At 42.3% G+C, this 19,272-nt stretch overlaps 1 protein-coding gene across 1 annotated transcript in view; it reads left to right on the top strand.

Moving 5' to 3' along the window:
- Window positions 1–19,272, top strand: part of LOC112235569 (probable global transcription activator SNF2L2) — a 163,921-nt gene that overhangs the window by 94,245 nt on the left and 50,404 nt on the right. Inside the window, 10 exon segments of the mRNA XM_042331165.1 lie at window positions 1,787–1,900; window positions 2,004–2,111; window positions 2,589–2,657; window positions 2,804–2,821; window positions 5,744–5,790; window positions 5,937–6,103; window positions 8,761–8,924; window positions 9,007–9,234; window positions 16,695–16,772; window positions 17,702–17,920. Of these exon segments, the coding sequence (XP_042187099.1) occupies window positions 1,787–1,900; window positions 2,004–2,111; window positions 2,589–2,657; window positions 2,804–2,821; window positions 5,744–5,790; window positions 5,937–6,103; window positions 8,761–8,924; window positions 9,007–9,234; window positions 16,695–16,772; window positions 17,702–17,920 (1,212 nt within the window).

The following is a 19,272-nucleotide window of genomic DNA, read 5'->3' as shown; positions in this document are numbered from 1 at the left end:
TAACTCTATAGATAATAATGTGTGAATAGTGATCACCATGTGAATAACTCTATAGATAATAAGATGTGAATAGTGATCACCATGTGAATAACTCTATAGATAATAATATGTGAATAGTGATCACCATGTGAATAACTCTATAGATAACAATATGTGAATAGTGATCACCATGTGAATAACTATAGATAATAATATGTGAATAGTGATCACCATGTGAATAACTCTAGATCATAATATGTGAATAGTGATCACCATGTGAATAACTCTATAGATAATAATATGTGAATAGTGATCACCATGTGAATAACTCTATAGATAATAATATGTGAATAGTGATCACCATGTGAATAACTCTATAGATAATAATATGTGAATAGTGATCACCATGTGAATAACTCTATAGATAATAATATGTGAATAATGATCACCATGTGAATAACTCTATAGATAATAATATGTGAATAGTGATCACCATGTGAATAACTCTATAGATAATAATATGTGAATAGTGATCACCATGTGAAAAGCTCTATATCTAAATACATTGTTTCTCTATGCTCCTCTTTTGAAATAATATTTATTATGCGCCACTGTAAAATGCATGCCGTTCATCCCTTACATTTTCAAGAAGGAACAGCTGTACAACGGAAATAATGAAATAAATACATGTGAAAGTGGTGCAAAGCTTTAGAGATGAGAGATGGTGACAACAAATCAGCACTTTGGGCCATATTCAGTCAGATGGGTCTGTTGTAGTGACTTTGTCCATGACCATACATAACAGTTCATAAACCCTAGAGTAACTACACTAGAGTAACTACACTAGAGTAACTACACAAGTAACTACACTGGAATAACTACACAAGTAAATACACTAGTACCTACACTAGTACCTACACTTGTAACTACACTTGTAACTACACTAGTAACTACCCTAGTAACTACCCTAGAGTAACTACACTAGAGTAACTACACAAGTAACTACACTGGAATAACTACACAAGTAACTACACTAGTAACTACACTAGTAACTACACTAGTACCTACACTAGTAACTACACTAGTAACTACCCTAGTAACTACACTAGAGTAACTACACAAGTAACTACACTAGAGTAACTACACAAGTAACTACACGAGTAACTGCACTAGAGTAACTACCCTAGTAACTACACTAGAGTAACTACACTAGAGTAACTACACTAGTACCCACACTAGTAACTACCCTAGAACCTACCCTAGTAACTACCCTAGTAACTACACTAGAGTAACTACACTAGAGTAACTACACGAGTAACTACACTAGTAACTGCACTAGAGTAACTACACTAGTAACTACTAGAGTAACTACACTAGAGTAACTACACAAGTAACTACACTGGAATAACTACACTAGAGTACCTACACTAGTACCTACGCTAGTACCTACACTAGTAACTACCCTAGTAACTACACTAGAGTAACTACACTAGAGTAACTACACTGGATTAACTACATGAGTACCTACACTAGTAACTACACTAGAGTAACTACACTAGTAACTACACTAGAGTAACTACACTAGAGTAACTACACTAGTAACTACACTAGTAACTACACTAGAGTAACTACACAAGTAACTACACTAGAGTAACTGCACTAGAGTAACTACCCTAGTAACTACACTAGTAACTACACTAGAGTAACTACACTGGAGTAACTACACAAGTAAATGCACTAGAGTAACTACACTAGTAACTAGCTTGTTAGTAGATTAAGTTAATGGAGGACCCTGATTGATCCCCAGGTGGACTTGAATGAGGAAGAGACAATCCTGATTATCCGCCGTCTCCACAAGGTGCTCCGCCCCTTCCTGCTCAGACGACTCAAGAAGGAGGTGGAGTCCCAGCTTCCAGAGAAGGTGAGAGGGCTTATACTATAGAAACGTTACAGTATGTAAACCACAGATACTTGGTACTGAATGATACTTGATGTAAACAAACCACAGATACTTGATGTTGTAGGTGGAGTATGTCATCAAGTGTGATATGTCGGCCATCCAGAGGGTTCTGTACCGTCACATGCAGGGCAGAGGAATCCTCCTCACCGATGGATCAGAGAAAGACAAGAAGGTAGGAAGCAGAGATCCTGTTAACTCATTTTGTGACGGTCAGTTCTCTTTCTAACTATTGACCCTGATCAAGCAGCTCAGATATGTGACATTGTTATTGTGGACCTCAGGGTAGAGGAGCAAAGACCCTCATGAGCTCAGATATGTGACGTTGTTATTGTGGTCCTTAGGGTAAAGGAGGAGCAAAGACCCTGATGAGCTCAGATATGTGACATTGTTATTGTGGTCCTCAGGGTAGAGTAGCAAAGACCCTGATGAGCTCAGATATGTGACATTGTTATTGTGGTCCCAGGGTAGAGTAGCAAAGACCCTGATGAGCTCAGATATGTGACATTGTTATTGTGGTCCTCAGGGTAAAGGAGGAGCAAAGACCCTGATGAGCTCAGATATGTGACATTGTTATTGTGGTCCTCGGGGTAAAGGAGGAGCAAAGACCCTGATGAGCTCAGATATGTGACATTGTTATTGTGGTCCTCAGGGTAAAGGAGGAGCGAAGACCCTGATGAACACCATCATGCAGCTGAAGAAGATCTGCAACCACCCCTACATGTTCCCAGGGTACAAAGACCCTTGAGCTCAGATATGTGACATGTTCCTCGGGGTACACATTGAGGACAAAGATGTTCCCAGACATTGAGGTTGTTACGTTTCCTCACATTGAGGTAGCGTTAGTTCTGAGAACCACCCCCCTACATGTTCCCACACATTGAGGTACGTTACATGTTCCCACACATTGAGGTACGTTAGATGTTCCCACACATTGAGGTACGTTACCTCACATTGAGGTACGTTAGTTCTAGAACCACCCCTACATGTTCCCACACATTAAGGTACGTTACATGTTCCCACACATTGAGGTACGTTAGTTCTAGAACCACCCCTACATGTTCCCTCACATTGAGGTATGTTAGATCTAGAACCACCCCTACATGTTCCCACACATTGAGGTACGTTACATGTTCCCACACATTGAGGTATGTTAGTTCTAGAACCACCCCTTTATGTTCCCTCACATTGAGGTATGTTAGTTCTAGAACCACCCCTACATGTTCCCACACATTGAAGTACGTTAGTTCTAGAACCACCCCTACATATTCCAACATATTGAGGTCCGTTAGTTCTAGAAACACCCCTACATTTTGAATAATCTCAAGTATTAAATGTATTTTGATTTCTTTAACACTTTTTTGCTTACTACATGATTCCATGTTTTGTTTCATAGTTTTGATGTCATCACGATTCTACAATGTAGAACATAGTAAAAATAAAGAAGAACCCTTGAATGAGTAGGTCTTCTAAAACTTTTGACCGGTAGTTTACATGTTCTAGCACATTAAGGTACATGACATGTTCCAACACATTGAGTAACATTAGATCTAGAATCACTCCTACATGTTCCAACACGTTGAGGTACATTAGATCAAGAACCACTCCTACATGTTCCCACACGTTGAGGTACATTCCACTCAGAACCACCTTTAAATGTTCACACACATTGAGGTAGGTTACATGTTCTAACACATTGAGGTAAGTTAGTTCTAGAACCACCCCTACATGTTCCAACACATTGAGGTATGTTACATGTTCAAACACGTTCAGGTGCATTAGATCTAGAACCACCCCTATATGTTCCAACACGTTGAGGTGCATTAGATCTAGAACCACCCCTACATGTTGCAGCACATTGAGATGCGTTACATGTTCCAACACATTGAGGCACATGCGATCTAGAACCACTCCTACATGTTCCTGCAGATTGAGGTAGATAACATGTTCCAACACATTGAGGTACATTCAATCTAGACACCTCTACATGTTCCAATATAGAGGTACATTAGATCTAGAACCACTCCTACATGTTCCACTACATTAAGGTATGTTAGATCTAGAACCACTCCTACGTGTTCCAGCACATTGAGGTATGTTAGATCTAGAACCACTCCTACATGTTCCATTATAGAGGTACATTGGATCTAGAACCACTCCTACATGTTCCAATGTAGAGATATGTTACAATGTTCCAACACATTGAGGAACGCTAGCTTACATGCCGTAACACCCCTGATTCAAGTTACCAACGGATCAGTGTTCTGCTATGTCTAGACTTCACAGTTACTGCAGTTTTTGTATTCTGATTATGGAGTTCTGGTCATGGAATTCTGAACGCATCATGCGTCTACAGCTATTTAAATGTGTCCACATTGAATCCGGATTCTCTTTTCCTGCGTTATATTAAATTGTCAGTATGCATCCTGCAAACTGTGGAATAGGCTAAATATGATAACACAGCAACAACTTGATGGCAGTAGCTAACTACTGTAGCTAACTAGCAAGCTAACCTATGTAGTTAGCCAGCAAGCTAGCAGACACAGTTAAAGTGATTGCAAACAGGTTACCATAACTCTAGCCAAACAAAAAAATATTTTTTTCCTAAATATTAGCGAGCTGGCTAGCATTTATGAGGCCATCAAACATATTCCTCACACGCTAGGAATGTATTTCCTCTCAACGTTATTATGAAAAGGTGCCTCTCTGTCTCAAAGTTCAAGTTTTCTGAAGGCTGGTGGGCAGAGTGCTGATGACTTTGCCCACTGTATGCACTTTCCGTAGCCTGATTATGCCCCGACTGAGGAGAAATCCACACACAGTGAGAAGTAGCAGAAGTTTCATGTAAGTGTCAAGCTTAGACACGGCCTTCAACACAGACATATAAGATGAATCAGCAGTGTTACTGCTTTTTCTGGAGCATAAACCTGAACCCACAGTCTGGCAGGGTAAGACTAGCCTGGAGAATAGATGTCTGTCTGGCAGGGTAAGACTTGCCTGGAGGGTAGATGTCTGTCTGGCAGGGTAAGACTAGCCTGGAGGGTAGATGTCTGTCTGGCAGGGTAAGACTAGCCTGGAGGGTAGATGTCTGTCTGGCAGGGTAAGACTTGCCTGGAGGGTAGATGTCTGTCTGGCAGGGTAAGACTAGCCTGGAGGGTAGATGTCTGTCTGGCAGGGTAAGACTTGCCTGGAGGGTAGATGTCTGTCTGGCAGGGTAAGACTAGCCTGGAGGGTAGATGTCTGTCTGGCAGGGTAAGACTAGCCTGGAGGGTAGATGTCTGTCTGGCAGGGTAAGACTAGCCTGGAGGGTAGATGTCTGTCTGGCAGGGTAAGACTTGCCTGGAGGGTAGATGTCTGTCTGGCAGGGTAAGACTAGCCTGGAGGGTAGATGTCTGTCTGGCAGGGTAAGACTAGCCTGGAGGGTAGATGTCTGTCTGGCAGGGTAAGACTAGCCTGGAGGGTAGATGTCTGTCTGGCAGGGTAAGACTAGCCACCCCAGGCCTGTCTGAGATGTGACACCCAGCCACAGCCCACCATCATGCTCTTGTTTTATTGTCTCTGCAGTGAAACCTTTAATGAGTTGTTTACTAGAAGAATTCGGCAACATTTTAATTGGTCCCAGACTGCATGCAGATGTTTAATTTGTGTCTGTTTTAATTCACACAATTCAATCTACAATATTTACTTAGTGGAGTTAGGATTTGTTATCTGATAACTATGTAGATGTGCCAGCTAATCACAAATAAACTCTAAGAAAATAGATTTTTAATTCAATTCTGATTTTCCACTATCTGTCTTGTCTCACAGGAGTCCTTTGCTGAGCACTTAGGCTTCCCGAACGGCGTTATAAGCGGGTAAGATATTAAGATACTCAACATTGCCCATTCAGTTATTAAACAAAACATGAATTTCCTTCAAAAGCCGAACGCTAAACACCCCAGACAACACTTTTCCCTTCTGGGACCAGATGGTTATTTATTCTCCTTGCCCTCCACCCCAGACACGAGCTGTACCGTGCATCGGGGAAGTTTGAGCTGCTGGACCGGATCCTTCCCAAGCTGCATGTCACCAACCACAGAGTTCTGCTGTTCTGTCAGATGACATCACTCATGACCATCATGGAGGACTACTTTGCTTACCGCAATTTCCTCTACTTGCGCCTCGACGGTATGTATCTCTGACCCTAAACATACCTCAATTTCCCCTACTTCAAGTCAAATCAAAGTTTATTTGTCATGTGCACTGAACCAATAGTGCAAAAAATGTATTAGGTGAACAATAGGTAGGTAAAGAGATAAAACAGTAAAAAGACAGGCTATATACAGTAGAGGGGCTATATACAGTAGAGGGGCTATATACAGTAGAGGGGCTATATACAGTAGAGGGGCTATATACAGTAGAGAGGCTATATACAGTAGAGAGGCTATATACAGTAGCGAGGCTACATACAGACACCGGTTAGTCAGACTGATTGAGGTAGTATGTACATATAGATATGGTTAAAGTGACTATGCATATATGATAAACAGAGAGTAGCAGCAGCGTAAAAAGAAGGGTTGGGGGGAAACACAATGCAAATAGTCCGGGTAGCCAATTGATTACCTGTTCAGGAGTCTTATGGCTTGGGGGTAAAAACTGTTGAGAAGCCTTTTTGTCCAAGACTTGGCACTCCGGTACCGCTTGCCATGCGGTAGCAGAGAGAACAGTCTATGACTGGGGTGGCTGGGGTCTTTGACAATTTTTAGGGCCTTCCTCTGACACTGCCTGGTGTAGAGGTCCTGGATGGCAGGAGGCTTGGCCCCAGTGATGTACTGGGCCGTACGCATTACCCTCTGTAGTGCCTTGCGGTCAGAGGCCGAGCAATTGCCGTACCAGGCAGTGATGCAACCATGCTCTCGATGTTGCAGCTGTAGAACCTTTTGAGGATCTCAGGACCCATGCCAAATCTTTTTAGTTTCTTGAGGGGGAATAGGCTTTGTCGTGCCCTCTTCACGTCTTGGTGTGTGTGTACCATTCTAGTTTGTTGTTGATGTGGACACCAATGAACTTGAAGCTCTCAACCTCTCAACCTGCTCCACTACAGCCCTGTCGATGTGAATGGGGGCGTGCTCGGTCCTCTTTTTCCTCTAGTCCACAATCATCTCCTTAGTCTTGATCACGTTGAGGGAGAGGTTGTTATTCTGGCTCCAACCGGCCAGGTCTCTGACCTCCTCCCTATAGGCTGTCTCGTCGTTGTCGGTGATCAGGCTTACCACTGTCGTCTGCAAACTTAATCATGGTTTTGGAGTCGTGCCTGGCCATTCAGTCGTGGGTGAACAGGGAGTACAGGAGGGGACTGAGCATGCACCCCAGGGGATCTCCAGTGTTGAGGATCAACGTGCAGATGTGTTGTTACCTACCCTCACCACCAGGGGGCGGCCAGTCAGGAAGCCCCGGATGGGAGGTAGGTGTTTAGTCCCAGGATCCTTAGCTTAGTGATGAGCTTTGTGGGCACTATGGTGTTGAGCGCTGAGCTGTAGTCAATGAATAGTATTCTCACATAAGTGTTCCTTTTGTCCATCTGTGGATCTGTTTGGGCGGTATGCAAATTGAGTGGGTCTAGGGTTTCTAGGATAATGGTGTTGATGTGAGCCATTACCAACCTTTCAAAGCACTTCATGGCTACGGATGTGAGTGCTACGGGTCTGTAATCATTCACGCATACAAAAACATGTATCACACAAACAATCTTACATGAAGACATGATGGGGAACAGAGGAATAAATACATGTAGATTGATTGGGGAATGAAAACCAGGTGTGCAGGGAACAAGACAAAACAAATGGATACATGAAAAATGGAGCGGCGATGGCTAGAAAGCCGGTGACGTCGACAGCCGAACGCCACCCGAACAAGGAGAGGAGCCGACTTCGGCGGAAGCCGTGACAATCCGTCTCTTTGTCCTCTACCTGCGTCACTTCCTCTTGCAAATAACGGGGGATGTCAGCCCTGTCGGGTGTTTGGAGAATGTCCTGTGCTTATTACTTGTTGTAGATAAAATCTTTGTTTAATCCGAGGTGAGTGATCGCTGTCCTGATATCCAGAAGCTCTTTTCTGCCGTAAGATACAGTTGCAGAAACATTATGTACAGAATAAGTTACAAATATCGCAGAAAAAAAACACATAGTAGCACAATTGGTTGGGCGCCCGTAAAACTGCTGTAACGGCTTTCTTCCTGGGAAGGAGAGGACCAAAGCGCAGCGTGGTAAGTGTCCATGGTTATTTAATGACAGAAACTCAACATGAACACACTACAAAACAATAAACGTGGCAAAACCCAAAACAGTCCTATCTGGTGCAGAGAACACAAAGACAGGAAACGACCACCCACACATCCCAACACAAAACAAGCTACCTAAATATGGTTCCCAATCAGAGACAATGACTAACACCAGCCTCTGATTGAGAACCATATCAGGCCAAACATAGAAATAGACAAACTAGACACACAACATAGAATGCCCACCCAGCTGAAGTCCTGACCAACACTAAAACAAGGAAAACACACAAGAACTATGGTCAGAACGTGACTACTGCTGCCATTTCTTCCAGCGCCATTTTAGATTGACTTGCGCCTCGACTGTATGCATCTCTGACCCTAAACTTTAACCATACCTCGACTTCCACTACCTATGCCTATACAGTATGAAATTGTCTTAACTTTAACCTAATCCAAATGCAGCCTCCTTTACCTGCGCCTCAACAATGTTTTCACCTGTTTTCATCAGTTTATGACAGGTGTATTGAAGTACGGTGCTTGTGGTATGTGTTGTTGTGTGTTGTAGGCACCACCAAGTCTGAGGACCGTGCGGCGCTGCTGAAGAAGTTCAATGAGAAAGGTTCCCAGTACTTTGTGTTCCTACTGAGCACCAGAGCCGGGGGACTGGGCCTCAACCTGCAGGCTGCGGACACTGTGGTCATCTTTGACTCTGACTGGAACCCTCACCAGGTACACACACACACACACACACACAAACATTCTAGTTACCCCTGGCTAACCCTGTAGTTTCTCTGTTCTGATTGGCTCCCAGGACCTCCAAGCCCAGGACAGGGCTCATCGTATTGGTCAGAAGAACGAGGTGCGTGTTCTGCGTCTGTGTACGGTCAACAGTGTGGAGGAGAAGATCCTAGCGGCTGCTAAGTACAAACTGAACGTGGACCAGAAGGTGATTCAAGCCGGGATGTTTGACCAGAAGTCCTCCAGCCACGAGAGGAGAGCCTTTTTACAGGCCATACTGGAAACAGAAGAGCAGAATGAGGTTGGTCACGGTGGCGTGGGAATAAAGATTAAATGCAGTTCCTTGCAGGTATGTTGGAGATGTTCACACATTCACCTAGATCCATGTAACACAACTGATCTAGAGGGTTGAGCCATGTAACACAACTGATCTAGAGGGTTGAGCCATGTAACACAACTGATCTAGAGGGTTGAGCCATGTAACACAACTGATCTAGTGAGGAACATAAAACCAAAGTGCCCAGATACAAAAACTATTCAACAATGCTAAAACAACACCTAGCCTCGTTCAACCATGCTAAAACAACACCTAGCCTCGTTCAACCATGCTAAAACTCACTTAGCCTCGTTCAACCATGCTAAAACTCACTTAGCCGCATTCAACCATGCTAAAACAACACCTAGCCTCGTTCAACCATGCTAAAACAACACCTAGCCTCGTTCAACCATGCTAAAACAACACCTAGCCTCGTTCAACCATGCTAAAACTCACTTAGCCTCGTTCAACCATGCTAAAACTCACTTAGCCTCGTTCAACCATGCTAAAACTCACTTAGCCTCGTTCAACCATGCTAAAACAACACCTAGCCTCGTTCAACCATGCTAAAACACACTTAGCCTCGTTCAACCATGCTAAAACTCACTTAGCCTCGTTCAACCATGCTAAAACTCACTTAGCCTCGTTCAACCATGCTAAAACTCACTTAGCCTAGCTAAAACTCACTAGCCTCGTTCAACCATGCTAAAACTCACCTAGCCTCATTCAACCATGCTAAAACTCACCATGCTAAAACTCACTTAGCCTCGTTCAACCATGCTAAAACTCACTTAGCCTTGTTCAACCATGCTAAAACTCACTTAGCCTCGTTCAACCATGCTAAAACTCACTTAGCCTCGTTCAACCATGCTAAAACTCACTTAGCCGCATTCAACCATGCTAAAACAACACCTAGCCTCGTTCAACCATGCTAAAACAACACCTAGCCTCGTTCAACCATGCTAAAACAACACCTAGCCTCGTTCAACCATGCTAAAACTCAGCCTCGTTCAACCATGCTAAAACTCACTTAGCCTCGTTCAACCATGCTAAAACTCACTTAGCCTTTCAACCATGCTAAAACTCACTTAGCCTTTCAACCATGCTAAAACTCAACCATGCTAGCCTCGTTCAACCATGCTAAAACAACACCTAGCCTTGTGATGCTAAAACAACATGCTAAAACTCACTTAGCCTCGTTCAACCATGCTAAAACTCACTTAGCCTCGTTCAACCATGCTAAAACTCAGCCTTAGCCTTGTTCAACCATGCTAAAACTCACTTCGTTCAACCATGCTAAAACCTTGTTTCAACCATGCTAAAACTCACTTAGCCTCGTTCAACCATGCTAAAACTCACTTAGCCTCGTTCAACCATGCTAAAACTCACTTAGCCGCATTCAACCATGCTAAAACTCACAGCCTCGTTCAACCATGCTAAAACTCACTAGCCTCGTTCAACCATGCTAAAACAACAGCCTAACCATGCCTCACTTAGCCTCGTTCAACCATGCTAAAACAACACCTAGCCTCGTACAACCATGCTAAATGCTAAAACTCACTTAGCCTCGTTCAGCTAAAACTCACTTAGCCTCGTTCAACCATGCTAAAACCTCAACCATGCTAAAACTCACTTAGCCGCATTCAACCATGCTAAAACCATGCTAAAACACACTAGCCTCGTTCAACCATGCTAAAACACTAGCCTCGTTCAACCATGCTAAAACTCACCTAGCCTCGTTCAACCATGCTAAAACTCACAGCCTCGTTCAACCATGCTAAAACTAGCCTCGTTCAACCATGCTAAAACTCACTTAGCCTCGTTCAACCATGCTAAAACTCACTTAGCCTCGTTCAACCATGCTAAAACTCACTTAGCCTCGTTCAACCATGCTAAAACTCACTTAGCCGCATTCAACCATGCTAAAACTCACTTAGCCTTGTTCAACCATGCTAAAACTCACTTAGCCTCGTTCAACCATGCTAAAACTCACTTAGCCTTGTTCAACCATGCTAAAACTCACTTAGCCGCATTCAACCATGCTAAAACAACACCTAGCCTCGTTCAACCATGCTAAAACTCACTTAGCCTGCGTTCGTTCACCATGCTTCAACCATGCTAAAACTCACCTAGCCTCGTTCAACCATGCTAAAACAACACCTAGCCTCGTTCAACCATGCTAAAACAACACCATAGCCTCCTCGTTCAACCATGCTAAAACTCACTTAGCCTCGTTCAACCATGCTAAAACTCACTTAGCCTCGTTCAACCATGCTAAAACAACCATGCTAAAACTAGCCTCGTTCAACCATGCTAAAACAACACCTAGCCTCGTTCAACCATGCTAAAACTCACTTAGCCTCACTTAGCCTCGTTCAACCATGCTAAAACTCACTTAGCCTCGTTCAACCATGCTAAAACTCACTTAGCCTTGTTCAACCATGCTAAAACTCAACCATGCTAGCCTCGTTCCATGCTAAAACCATGCTAAAACTCACTTAGCCTCGTTCAACCATGCTAAAACTCACTTAGCCTCGTTCGCCATTCAACCATGCTGAAAAAACTCACCTAGCCTCGTTCAACCATGCTAAAACAACACCCTAGCCTCGTTCAACCATGCTAAAACAACACCTAGCCTCGTAAAACTCAACCATGCTAAAACTCAACCATGCTAAAACTAGCCTCGTTCAACCATGCTAAAACTCACTTAGCCGCATTCAACCATGCTAAAACAACACCTAGCCTCGCCTCAACCATGCTAAAACTCACTTAGCCTTGTTCAACCATGCTAAAACTCACTTAGCCTCGCATTCAACCATGCTAAAACAACACCTAGCCTCGTTCAACCATGCTAAAACAACACCTAGCCTCGTTCAACCATGCTAAAACAACACCTAGCCTCGTTCAACCATGCTAAAACTCACTTAGCCTCGTTCAACCATGCTAAAACTCACTTAGCCGCATTCAACCATGCTAAAACTCACTTAGCCTCGTTCAACCATGCTAAAACTCACTTAGCCTCGTTCAACCATGCTAAAACTCACTTAGCCGCATTCAACCATGCTAAAACTCACTTAGCCTTGTTCAACCATGCTAAAACTCACTTAGCCTCGTTCAACCATGCTAAAACTCACTTAGCCTCGTTCAACCATGCTAAAACTCACTTAGCCTCGTTCGCTAAAACTCACTTAGCCTCATTCAACCATGCTAAAACAAGCACCATGCTAGCCTTGTTCAACCATGCTAAAACAACACCTAGCCTCGTTCAACCATGCTAAAACTCACCTAGCCTTTCAGCCATGCTAAAACAACACCTAGCCTTCAACCATGCTAAAACTCACTTAGCCTCGTTCAACCATGCTAAAACTCACCTTAGCCTCGTTCAACCATGCTAAAACAACACCTAGCCTCGTTCAACCATGCTAAAACTCACTTAGCCTCGTTCAACCATGCTAAAACTCACTTAGCCTCAACCATGCTAAAACACACCTAGCCTCAACCATGCTAAAACTCACTTAGCCTCGTTCAACCATGCTAACCATGCTAAAACTCACTTAGCCTCGTTCAACCATGCTAAAACTCACTTAGCCTTGTTCAACCATGCTAAAACTCACTTAGCCCTGTTCAACCATGCTAAAACAACACCTAGCCTCGTTCAACCATGCTAAAACTCACTTAGCCTTGTTCAACCATGCTAAAACTCACTTAGCCTCGTTCAACCATGCTGAAATGACTTATTCTCATTCAACCATGTTAAAACTCACATAGCCTCGTTCAACCATGCTAAAACTCACTGACAGTATATGGAAAACGTAGATGACATGAAACCAGTTAGTTTAGGTGAGATCAGTACTGAGGAAATTCCAAAGCACACAGAATGCATACCATACCATGTTATACTATTTGCATCTACAATGTGCAGCTTATGCTTGATCCATTATCCTCAACATGGTAGAAGCCTTAACAAAGCCACCTTATAATGTGAATGTTTCCTGTGTTCTTGTGTTTTTCCTTCTAAATGAAGGAGGAAGAGAAAAGTCAGGTGGCTATGGTAATTAACAACTGTTATTTGCATCATATTGTGGCTATGGTAATTAACAACTGTTATTTTCATCATATTGTGGCTATGGTAATTAACAACTGTTATTTTCATCATATTGTGGCTATAGTAATTAACAACTGTTATTATCATCATATTGTGGCTATAGTAATTAACAACTGTTATTGTCATCATATTGTCATCTACGTTTTCCGGCGTAACATCAGCCTGTATGAGTGGCTGGCTGGACAGGAATAGGAGTAGATTGGCCCCAGAGGCTGATCTAGGATCAGTTTTATATATTTGATTAAGGTTCAGGTTAAAAAAGGTTTGGACTGGGGGAGGGTAAGCTGATCTTAGACCAGTGCCCACAGCCAATTTCTATCTTGAATGGCTGGCTGACTACTGCATGGCTTTGTGAAGCCCAGTAGGCAATGCATGGAGGACGGATCGGTGTTCAATACGATACAATATACTACAGGTACACAATACAAGTACAGCATACCATACAATACAGGTACAGCATACAATATACTACAGGTACACAATACAATACAGGTACAGCATACAATATACTACAGGTACACAATACAATACAGGTACAGCATACAATATACTACAGGTACAGAATACAATACAGGTACAGCATACCATACAATACAGGTACAGCATACAATACAATACAGGTACAGCATACCATACAATACAGGTACAGCATACCATACAATACAGGTACAGCATACCATACAATACAGGTACAGCATACAATATACTACAGGTACACAATACAATACAGGTACAGAATACAATATACTACAGGTACACAATACAATACAGGTACAGCATACCATACAATACAGGTACAGCATACCATACAATACAGGTACAGCATACAATATACTACAGGTACACAATACAATACAGGTACAGCATACAATACAATACAGGTACAGCATACAATATACTACAGGTACACAATACAATACAGGTACAGCATACAATATACTACAGGTACACAATACAATACAAGTACAGCATACAATACAATACAGGTACAGCATACAATATACTACAGGTACACAATACAATACAAGTACAACATACAATACAATACAGGTCCAGCATACAATATACTACAGGTACACAATACAATACAGGTACAACATACAATACAGGTACAACATACAATACAATACAGGTACAATATACAATACAATACAGGTGCAGCATACAATATACTACAGGTACACAATACAATACAGGTACAACATACAATACAATACAGGTACAACATACAACACAATACAGGTACAGCATACAATATACTACAGGTACACAATACAATACAGGTACAACATACAATACAATACAGGTCCAGCATACAATACAGGTACAACATACAATACAGGTACAGAATACAATACAGGTGCAACATACAATACAGGTACAACATACAATACAGGTTCAACATACAATACAGGTACAGAATACAATACAGGTGCAACGTACAATACAGGTACCGATTACAATACAGGTACAGAATACAATACAGGTACAGTATACAATACAGTTACAACATACAATACACTACAGGTACAGTATACAATACACTACAGGTACACAATACAGGTACAGTATACAATACAATACAGTTACAACATACAATACAATACAGGTACAACATACAATACACTACAGGTACAGCATACAATACAATACAATACAGGTCCAGCATACAATACAGGTACAGCATACAATACAATACAGGTCCAGCATACAATACATGTACAGCACACAATACAGATACAGCATACAATACAATACAATACAGGTGCAGCATTCTATTCCAGTACAGGTACAGTATACGGTGCAATACAATACAAGTACAGCATACACTACAGGTACAGCAAACAATAAAATACAGGTACAGCATATAATAAAATACAGGTCCAGCAAACAATACAATACAGGTCCAGCAAACAATACAATACAGGTACAGCACACAATGCAATAGAATACCCTGGTACAGCATACTACAATGCAGTAGAATACCCTGGTACAGCATAAATTGCAGTAGAATACCCTGGTACAGCATACTACAATGCAATAGAATACCCTGGTACAGCATACAATGCAATAGAATACCCTGGTACAGCATACAATGCAGTAGAATACCCTGGTACAGCATACAATGCAGTAGAATACTCTGGTACAGCATACTACAATGCAGTAGAATACCCTGGTACAGCATACTACAATGCAATAGAATACCCTGGTACAGCATACAATGCAGTAGAATCCCTGGTACAGCATACAATGCAATAGCATACCCTGGTACAGCATACTACAATGCAATAGAATACCCTGGTACAGTATACAATTCAGTAGAATACCCTGGTACAGCATACTACAATGCAGTAGAATACCCTGGTACAGCATACTACAATTCAATAGAATACCCTGGTACAGCATACTACAATGCAATAGAATACCCTGGTACAGCATACTACAATGCAATAGAATACAGCACACAATGCAGTAGAATACAGCATACAATGCAGTATAATACCCTGGTACAGCATACTACAATGCAGTAGAATACCCTGGTACAGCATACAATGCAGTAGAATACCCTGGTACAGCATACTACAATGTAATAGAATACCCTGGTACAGCATAAATTGCAGTAGAATACCCTGGTACAGCATACTACAATGCAATAGAATACCCTGGTACAGCATACTACAATGCAATAGAATACCCTGGTACAGCATACTACAATGGAGTAGAATACCCTGGTACAGCATACTACAATGCAATAGAATACCTGGTACAGCATACTACAATGTAATAGAATACCCCCCTACAGCATACTACAATGCAATAGAATACCCTGGTACAGCATACACTGCAATAGAATACCCTGGTACAGCATACTACAATGCAGTAGAATACCCTGGTACAGCATACTACAATGCAGTAGAATACCCTGGTACAGCATACAATGCAATAGAATACCCTGGTACAGCATACACTGTAATAGAATACCCTGGTACAGCATACACTGCAGTAGAATACCCTGGTACAGCATACAATGCAGTATAATACCCTGGTACAGCATACAATGCAATAGAATACCCTGGTACAGCATACACTGCAGTAGAATACCCTGGTACAGCATACAATGCAGTAGAATACCCTGGTAAAGCATACTACAATGCAATGCAGGTATCAACTACAATATAGGTACATCATACAATACAATGCAGGTACAGCACAAAACACAGGTACAGTATACGGTACAATACAGTTACGGCATCTAAGTACAGATGTATGCTGTTTCTGTATGTCTGATTTCTCGTTCTGTACTGTCTGATGTCTGTCTTTTTGTACTGTGTGTCTTTAGGAGGAAGACGAGGTGCCTGATGATGAGACTCTGAACCAGATGATCGCCCGTAATGAGGATGAGTTTGAGCTGTTCATGGTGAGAAGCACATTACATTAACAGTAGCCTTTGGTATGGTGCTTTCGAGACATTGATATGAGTTTGAATACTGACACAATAAGATCACTATAGGGTAAAGGTTAGGATTAAGGTAAAGGTTAGGGTAAAGGTTAAGGTAAAGGTTGGGATAAAGGTTAGGGAAAGCGTAAAGGTTAGGGTAAAAGTTAGGATTAAGGTAAAGGTTAGGGAAAGGGTATAGGTTAGGATTAAGGTAAAGGTTAGGATTAAGGTAAAGGTTAGGGAAAGGGTAAAGGCTGGGATAAAGGTTAGGGAAAGGGTAAAGGTTAGGGAAAGGGTAAAGGTTAAGGTTAGGGAAAGGGGAAAGGTTAGGGGTAAAGGCTGGGATAAAGGTTAGTGAAAGGGTAAAGGTAAAGGTTAGGGTAAAGGCTGGGATAAAGGTTAAGGTAAAGGTTAGGGTAAAGGGGAAAGGTTAGGGAAAGGATAAAGGTTAGGGAAAGGATAAAGGTTAGGGGTAAGGTTAGGGTAAAGGCTAGGATAAAGGTTAGGGGTAAGGTTAGGGTAAAGGTTAGGGGTAAGGTTAGGGATAAGGTAAAGGTTTGGGATAGGGTAAAGGCTAAGGTTTGGGAAAGGGTAAAGGTTAGAGTAAAGATTAGGATTAAGGTAAAGGTTTGGGTTAAGGTTAAGGTTTGGGATAGGGCAAAGGTAAAGGTTAGGGTAAAGGTAAATGTTATGTTAAAGGTTAGGGTAAAGGTACATTTTTGGGTAAAGGTAAAGGTTAGGGTAAAGATTAGGGTTAGGGTAAAGGTTAGGGTAACATGTTATGGTTACGGTAAAGGTTAGGGTAAAGGTTATGGTTACGGTAAAGGTTAGGGTAAAGGTTATGGTTACGGTAAAGGTTAGGGTAAATGTTAGGGTTAGAAATCAATAAAGTGTTGTTTCCTCTTTAGAGTATGGACCTGGACCGGCGGCGGGAGGACGCCAGGAACCCTAAAAGGAAGCCACGTCTGATGGAGGAGGATGAGCTGCCATCTTGGATCGTCAAGGATGACGCAGAGGTGGAGCGGCTCACTTGCGAGGAAGAGGAGGAGAAGATCTTCGGCCGAGGATCACGCAGGAGAGGCGACGTTGACTACAGCGACGCCCTGACAGAGAAACAGTGGCTCAGGGTAGGCTGGAACATATTATTTTATTCTCAATAATAACTTAATTATTTATAAAGATTAAACAAAACATAGAAACAATGGCACAGGGTTTGCCAGAATCTAATTCTTAATCCCATTAACCCCCTAGTGGTAGGGAAAGCTAAATAACCCTAGGGAATGGGACAATATTACATCACTTGCAAACAGCAGAAGCTGTCAAAGGATAGCCTACCACGCAATTCAGTAAAGTGCTGTTTACGGCCTTGTGTTTTTCACAATGTCTGTATTGGCGGCATTACTAACTTTCCTTATATTTCTCATGCAACAAATACGAATGAAGAATGGAGAACGACCCACTTAGAATTTGTGGCATGCACTACTCATGTAAAAAAGCAATATGGCGCCGATAGTTAGGGCAGCTCTGCTTCTAGTTCCTAAGCAACTTTGCAGTATTTTGTTTTTTTGTGTGTTATTTCTTAATTATTAGCCCAGGAATTTTTTTGTGATATTACATACATCCGTAAATAACTTTTGGATATCAGACCGGCGGTAACTCACCAGCATTACGACTGGGAATATGACCTTCCCGAATTGGATCCTTTGTTCGTACCCCCAAGGGCAATTGAACTGATTCCAGAGGCTGATCCAAAACACAGCCAGTGGAGAAGAGGTATTTGGAGTGGACTTGTTATCCGACTCAGGAGGCGCGCACACCATCCACCGCTTCCGAGTGTATTACTCGCTAATGTTCAGTTTCTGGATAATAAAGTAGACGAGTTCAGGGCGAGGATCTCCTTCCAGAGAGACATCAGGGATTATAACATACTCTGTTTCACAGAAACATGGCTCTCTCAGGATATACTGTCTTTGTCCATACAGCCAGCTGGGTTCTCAGTATATCGCGCAGACCTGGACCGGCGGCGGGAGGACGCCAGGAACCCTAAAAGGAAGCCACGTCTGATGGACTGGAATAAAAATCTCTCCAGAAAGAAGAAAGGCGGGGGTGTATGTTTCATGATTAACTACTCATGGTGTGATTGTGAAAACATACATAAACACAAGTCCTTTTTTTCACCCGGCCGAGAAAACCTCACAATCAAATGTTGACCTTACTACCTACCAAGAGAATTCTCTTTGGTTATAGTCATAGCTGTGTATATTTCCCCTCAAACTGATACCACAACAGCCCACAAAGTACTACACTGGACTTTATGCAAACTGGATTACACATATCCTGAGGCCACATTTGTTGTAGCTGGGGATTTTAACAAAGCAAATTTAAGAAAAAACACTATCAAAGTTCTATCAACTTATTGACTGTAGTACTCGCGCTGCTAAAACACTCGACCACTGCTACTGGTCCTCCCCCGCCCTCC

The sequence above is a fragment of the Oncorhynchus tshawytscha genome, linkage group LG12 (assembly GCF_018296145.1).
Source record: "Oncorhynchus tshawytscha isolate Ot180627B linkage group LG12, Otsh_v2.0, whole genome shotgun sequence".
In the NCBI taxonomy this organism is placed as follows: Eukaryota; Metazoa; Chordata; class Actinopteri; order Salmoniformes; family Salmonidae; genus Oncorhynchus; species Oncorhynchus tshawytscha.
Note: the sequence above shows the minus strand (reverse complement) of the source record. Positions and strands in the feature narration are given on the sequence as shown.